Source organism: Malus domestica, chromosome 05 (assembly GCF_042453785.1).
Source record: "Malus domestica chromosome 05, GDT2T_hap1".
Lineage (NCBI taxonomy): Eukaryota > Viridiplantae > Streptophyta > Magnoliopsida > Rosales > Rosaceae > Malus > Malus domestica.
Genome location: NC_091665.1, coordinates 42947308 through 42955075, shown reverse-complemented (window position 1 = coordinate 42955075; position 7768 = coordinate 42947308). Strand labels below are relative to the sequence as shown.

General features: G+C 35.9%; 1 protein-coding gene across 1 annotated transcript; it reads left to right on the top strand.

The window, feature by feature from the left end:
- The first annotated feature begins 230 nt into the window (after positions 1-230).
- Positions 231-1243, top strand: LOC103434822 (ethylene-responsive transcription factor 12-like). Its single transcript, XM_008373179.4, has one exon. The coding sequence runs from the start codon at positions 369-371 to the stop codon at positions 903-905; it is 537 nt and encodes a 178-aa protein (XP_008371401.1). The 5' UTR covers positions 231-368; the 3' UTR covers positions 906-1243.
- Positions 1244-7768: the final 6525 nt, after the last annotated feature.

Sequence of the window (7768 nt, the reverse complement as noted above, 5' to 3'; positions counted from 1 at the left end):
ACTCAGGCGGCGGCTCTTTCCTTTCCTTTACCGTTAGGGCCCACAGCACTATCCTCACGTGTGCAACCCCCTCTCGCGCCCTCACCATAACCGTCCGATCGCACATGAACGCACATCTCCAATCTTGATAACAATCCAACGGCCCAAATAATTAACAAGTAAAAAAGACAGCATAATCCAATCAAAACAATTCGTATATATATAAGTAGAAAAGAGCCGTGCCGTCCAGCCGAGGATTACGGGTGTCTGAGTGGGGCCCCGAGATTTTCACTTTCTACACCCATTCAACTTCTGTCAAAACCCCCCTCTCTCTCACTTTCTCTCACTCAGAAGCTTTGCTCTCTCTCTCTCTCTCTCTAGATCTTTCCATGGCGACTGCAGCTGCTCCCTCTTCCTCCCGCGAGGGCCACTACAGGGGCGTGAGGAAGCGTCCATGGGGCCGGTACGCCGCAGAAATCCGGGACCCCTGGAAGAAGACGAGGGTCTGGCTCGGCACATTCGACACGCCGGAGGAAGCCGCCCTCGCCTACGACGGCGCCGCCAGGACGCTCCGCGGCGCCAAGGCCAAGACCAACTTCCCTGCGCCGATCCCCAGCGGCATCTCCCTCGATCTCAACGCTCCCTCCGCCGCCCACTGGGCCACTCACTCCGGCCGCCTCGTCGAATTCCTCCACACCGGCGTCCTCAACGACATGGGCGGCGGCACTTCCACGAATGATACGCTGCCGTTGATGGCGAGGAGGGAACCTCAGCAAGCTCCCGTTGGTGTGGCGGGAAATGTCGGCGGCGGTGGTAATGGCACGGTCGCGGATGGTTCGGGTTTCGGCAGTTCGGCGTCTTTTCTGGGACTGGTCCGGCGTGGCTTGCCGATTGATCTCAATGAGCCTCCTCCCTTGTGGCTGTGAAGAATAACATTAATCATCCCGCCGTCGTTCTGTGTTTTTCCCTCTCATCGTTGGTTCTAATTATCTCTCGCCATAATTTTTCTTTTTATTTTAGTATTTTCACTAATTATCTAAAGAAAATCTTCACCGTTACGCTTCGGATGTATGAGGATATTAATATTTGAGAGAGGAAAAAAAAATTGTTGTTCAAATTAAATTATTAGAGAGGGAGCTTTTTCTTTGTATGTATATTTCAATATTTTATGTTTTTTTTTTCCTTAATATTTTGTAATTTATCAGTTAGAAATGTCTTCTGGTTTTTCCAGTGCAGTGCGAGTGGGATCGCCTGTTTCCGATAATCTGAGCATCCCCATGAAATCTGAAGCGAAAAATTGACCCACTTGCAGTTCTGAGGCGCGTGGTAGTTGAGAGTGTCCGTATCTCTCCCGACATGACGATTGCGGTACCTTAATTATTAATTAAACTAGTTTAATTATCTCTTCGTCTGTCGAACAATTTCAAGAGCATTTTTGTGGTTGTATGCTCATTCGACACTGTCGCATGCCTTTTCACTTATTTTTATTAACTTTCACAATAAATATCTTCTTTTTTTTTTTGAAAATTAAACTAATTTAATTATCTCTTCATATTTCAAACAATTTCAAGAGCATTGTTGCTCACTATCATAATTATGTTGAGTGTTCATCATACACCTAATCATCTATCAAGACTCACATGTGTTTTCACTTAATTATGTTAACTTTCATATTAAATGTTATTTTTTTAATTTTTCAAAATTAACCAAAGTTAAGTGAAATGATAAGTAACAGATGATTGAGTGTAGGCTTTTTTGTCGCACATAAACTTGCTCCTTAAGCAATGGACTAGGATTCTCCCGTCTCTTTCTTTCTTTCTCCTTCTATTTGAACGCTTGAGATTTCATCTTTTTTTTCATCTTTGTGTAGAGAAGAAAGAAGAAAAAAAAAAAACTTTCTAGGGAGGGAGGGGACGGGAAAAGGGAGGCGAGAGAAACCCCATCCTTAAGGGGTTTACAGTTTTTGCAATCGAGCTTCAGTGTTTGATTTTTCACCTTCTCATATTCCTGTATATGTGCAACAGTCGGAGTCATGAAGGGACCACACTGGTCTCATGCCCTTTCTAACATTTTTCGCATGCAGAAAAGTTTAGAGTTATGTTTATGATTTTCCGTAAGCTCAGGGCCCCAATTTGACTTTTTAGTTTAATTTCTTTCATTATATTTGATTTGATATTTGTGGCTCTTATGAAGTTTAAGTAATCCGTTGCTTGTGAGCTGTGAGGACAATACTATAGCAAACCTAAAGGACATAGTTATTTTTGTAGGATTAGGAGAGCATTTCAAATATAATTTTTGCACACTTTTTACATTAAAATTCTGGCTCCGTGCAGTGCAAGTGCAACCAATGGAATATTGATGGGTACTGTTATGAACATCTGGTTACAAATTATCTAAATTTTGTATATATTGTACGATTCTTCCCGATAATTAGAGATTGTGACTAATAGTTCCAGCTAATTTTTTCAAATTCATTACAAGATACGTAGATCGTGACTACATACTTGCTAAGATCCATAAACCTAGACGATTCTTCCCGATAATTAGAGATTGTGATCGTGATTTACAGAAATTATTGTAGGGCCTAATTGATATGACAAACTTGGATTTTGGGAAAAAGTTGGTTTGTCTTGTTTGTTAATTTCATGGGACAAGTGTGAAGAGGTAGCCTTTCCTTGTTATTTAAAAGCAAGAAAATACATACGTACACAATAAAATGGCCGCGTTCTTCATGCGGTGTGATGTTGCCGGCTTTGGGTCACTTTCTCTTCTTCTCTCTTTTTCCATCCTCTGGAAATCTCTCTCTCTCTCTCTCTCTCTCTCTCTCTCTCTCTCTCTCTCAACCCAACCAATATTTCAAAAATAATATTATTTACTTTATACAAAACCTTGATTAAAACGTTAACGATAAAAAAATCACATGCATTATTTATATGTCAATTTCAAGCCTTGTGAGTGACAACCTTTGGATTTTTCTTCTTTTTGTACATGTATTCTGTAAAATGATTCTTGATCACAATTCTCGAACCAGTCGCGAAGGACAAATATATAACTTATATGCAATCACACCACTAGCTATTTTGGTGGATTAGGGTTTGTATTTAAGACTTTTAAGTGGAAAAAAATGAACCCTCAAAGTGCAATATAATCGCAATCTTGTTCAGGTGGTTTAGCGACACTTTATCTTCTCATAATTTGAGAAGGTTTTAAGTTGAGCTCTCTTTATAATTTGTGGTATATTGTCGTTTTTTGCGGCTTGTTTGTTATAAATGCATCTTGTAGGATGACTGATACATTATACAGGCTGTGACTACAAGTTATTCGATTACTAAATTTTCACGTTATAAGAGTCTCTTTTAATTAGCTGTCGGTGGTCATTTATAAACGCAAAGTAATTTTAACTAGCACATTTTTACCAAACTAATGTGTTCAAAACTTCAAATATAAGAAAATAGGTAATGTTAAAGAGACCAGCTATTTAGACTAAATTTTGTAAAGTATATGATATGGTTGTTGATGATTAGATCATTACTTAAAATACGATCAACAAGTTTATTTATTATTGGTGACACATCGTATAATTTACGAATTTAATTTAAAATTTTAGCCTACGTAGCATTATTCTATAAAACTTCCAAATTACTCTTTTCACTGTAACTTTTGGATGTTATTTATATATGTCATATTGTTTATTTTAATTTTAAAATAAGTAGTGGTGCAATACCAATTTTTCTGAATTATTGTGAAAATGAAGTTGTAATACAAAATCGTAAGTAGTTGTCAACCAGAAACACAATTACTTTTAGGACGTGTATTAGATTAGACAAAACAATATTAAAACCAATAAATTAGTATGAATCCAAGCCTGTGGGCTCACACGGGGCACCAAATAATTTGATTAGTCGACCAGACACTGCTTTTGGGTATTTTGTGACGCAACCAGATGTACAGTTGCTAATTCAGGGTTCATTTAGAAGTAAAATTAAAATGGTTAATACCGCTTCCTATAGGATATTTTTTTAAACAAATTCTTAGTAAAGTACTTTTAAATCTAAAATTATTTTTACTAAAAATATTTTAAATTATTTTAAAAGTACGTTCAAACAAATTCTCCGTACACAGTAACAAGAGGAGGTCACTTAAGTTACAAAAGTAAACAAAAGATTGCAAAATCTAGTTAAAAGCTAAATTACGCAATTGTTAATCAATTAAATTAGGATTTAATATGTAATAATTGGAAAAGGAAGGGAAAAGGGGGAAAGATGGTTTGATTAGGGTAAAGAAAGTGGATGAGACGGCCACTAATTAAGTATTAGCATTAGGATTATATAGTTTGTCAATGTTTTGCCTTTTCACAGCCTCCTTTTAGGCCGGCGGCTTTGGTCGCAAAAATATTATATAATTTTATATATCAATATAGGTAGCCTATGATGGTGCTTGTGTCCCTCAGACTCAGGTCCACATGACTCAAATGTGCAAAACGTATTGTCGTTTTCATGTGTAGCGCAAGCAAACTAGCTACCAACTTGGTCTTTTATTTTTATTTTATTTTATTTTAAGAGAATCAGTTAGACCTTTCGTCACAGCAGTCATTCTTCCACGAGATGAGAAGACTCACAAAAGTAGTTTAGTATCGTCTTAGCCACTATCGTGCGATTCATCAACGTTAGAAATCGAATCCAGAATGTACCGTGCGAAATATGAGTCTGGAATTCGTTCTCAACAAATGGATCACTCTGTGGTGGTTATCTCCTTGGTCTTTTTTAATTATCGTTAAATTGTGAGATCATAGAAAATTTATGAAGAATTCCACTTTGAAAGAGTTTCCTTAGTATTTCTCTAATTTGAATTACCATTTCAACCATGTCTTATTGTACCCAAAGAGTAATAAGTGGGTGAAATCCATCAAACGTGATAATATCAAGGCACTCAGCGTGTACTATTTGCCAATAATTTGTCCACGTTAAGTATTGATTTCATCAGCTCTAAAAATTAGTAACACTACCCAATATTGCCTTTGCATTCAAATATAATTTTCATACTCGAGCCCCCTTGACAATCAAGAATTCTCCGTTATGTTAAATATTAGTGGATAAAATCTTTAATTGCATGGAATATACAAGTCGGGTTTAGGGTTAGGGTTACAGAGAAGAAGACAGCGAATAAAATAAGAGGGGGAAAGAAGGAAGAAGACCGAATACAACACGCAAAGGAGCTGCAGGTGCAGGTGGAGCAGCAGACTTGAATTGCTTTTACAGAGATATTTCACCCAATTCCAACGTCACCACTCGCCATCATCACCACTCAGCACACATGCACATCAGCTGCTCCCTCCTGCAACTTCTGCAGAATCTGTACGTTGCATCTGCTGCCACCCTCTGCCGCGTGGGTACACCTACCCCCGGCCGTCACTTCATAGACTGACCGATTTGACCCTCCCCAGTTGGTCCCCACATCCCTTTCTGTGCCTCCCCTCTTCCCCTCTTCCCTTTTCTCTCTTTTGCCCTTTTTATTATGGCGGGAAGCCACTTCCCCCGCGTACGTGTCGGCTTCTCTGCGCGCGCAGTGGCTGGCGTTCAAACTGTGGCGGGTCCCCGGACCAGTCGAATCTTGTCGGAACCAGGGGCGTCACGGCCGTCTCTCCAACGTTTGGTTTTGCTTTTTATTACGTTGCGCAGCCCACACCACATTCTTAATAAATCGATATATTTAAAAAAAAAAAAAAAAACAACAACAACAAAAGTTGAGTTATGCTTTTGATTTTCTATTTAGATTTTTTAGTTAAAATGATTTTTGAGATTTGTACAACTCTTCAGGTGCTTGAGATTTGAAATCAATAGAATTAATCTCTGAGTATGTCCACCATCAATCATTTTAGTTATTTCTTAAAAAAATCTCTATTAAATAAGAATATAATGATCAAAATATCACAATTTTTGTCAAATTATTCTGGCACATTGTTTATTAAATTGAGCGTATATTTATCTTTTTGGTCCTTATTTAACATAATTTTGTAAGGTAAGATCAAAATGATTGATGATGGACAATCTTAGGGATTGTTTCTATTGATTTCAAATCTCAATAACCAAAATAATGTGTTATGCAAATCTCATGGATCATTTTAGCTAAAAAGTCTTCTGTTTATTATGTTGTCATACTGTAATTTAGTATAAAAATACTTTTTATGATTTAATGTTTTGATTTGCAATTTTACCTTTTTTTTGTCAAAGATTTATAATTTTACTTGCTGTCATGTATTTGACCGCTAAAATATATTTACGAATTATATAATATTATATGAAAAATCTCTTATATGAAATATTTGCCTGGTTATATATAAATTTATATTTTCAAACAAATCAAGACGTATTTACATAATTATATATTTTTTGTGAGTCACTTTGGTACATATGATTAAGATATAGCAAGCATAAATAACGACTCACAGTCACAGGTACAAAGGCAAAGCATTGGGACACGACGACGCTATATTTTATGTGACACGTGTGCCCGTTATAAGAAATGACATGAAAATACATTACGATCATGGAGAGATTTTTCATTGTGATTGGTACACGAGGTGATACTTTACGCATCATTATACAAATCGTGGGATATGTGTGTAAAAAAGTTAATAACTTAAAAAATAAAATTTCCTACTAATTTTATTAATACACGTGGTATACCACTTATTTTATCGTCACAATTAAAAATTTCTCATGATCGTGACGATAACGACCGATGAGCATTATTCATACATGATAATGATGCATTAAGGAGGTTTTTACCGTTTTGATAGGGAGGGTGGTCGACAAAAAATGAAAAAAGAATGAAAAAACCAAATTAATCGCATCACGATGAGTGAAAGATTTTGTCTTTGGCATGTCGTTTTCAATTTCCTTTCTTAAACAAGCTACGAATCCATTTCAAAATTGTCGAGAATAAAAATATTGAGCAAGCAAATACATAAATAGACCAACGATTGACAACTCAAGAAAATTGAAACAAAATATAAGGTGAAAGAAAAAAAAACAAATTGGAAATAAAGAGAGGCTTAGATTAGAATGACGAAACGTATTAAGATTTAACAAAATTGGTCAGAGCCGTATACTACATGTATTGCATTTAAGTTTCAATTTTCATTTGGCTTATTTTTAGTTGTGATACCTAGAACTCCTTTTTAATCTTACTTTGTTCCATATAACTTAAAAATCACCACTTTACTCTTTGAAAGTAAAAACTCACAATCGTTTCATTTTGATTTGTGGACTCTTTCTTCTCTATGAAACTTATAGGTTGCCTCCTAAAACATATGTGAGACCTAATACCCAATAACACTATACCACATGTGCAATAAAGTTGATTATAAATATCCGTTATGCGTTAACATTCAACAAGCAGAGAATATTTAAGTTTAAAATAAATTGAAGAGATGAAAAAAATATAAAAAAGAAATGACTAGCTTGGTGCATCCAAATTAAACCCACATAAGAGATTAACATATCTAAAGGCAATATAGAGCAAATTTTGAGTTTCATAGAAACAACTTTCAAGTTTCATAGGGCAAAATGAGATCATAATCGAGTTTCAAGAAGCAAAATGAAGCTAACTTTGAATTTCAATGAGTAAAGTGATGACTTTTGACTTACAAGGAACAAATTAAGATTAAATTAGAGTTCCATAAAACTTGGCCAAATTTTTTTTTTCATAATTTAGATCAATTGAGGGTAATATTTTTTATAAGTTCTAAAACGATGAAAACAGAAAATTACATAGCGAAATAAAATAC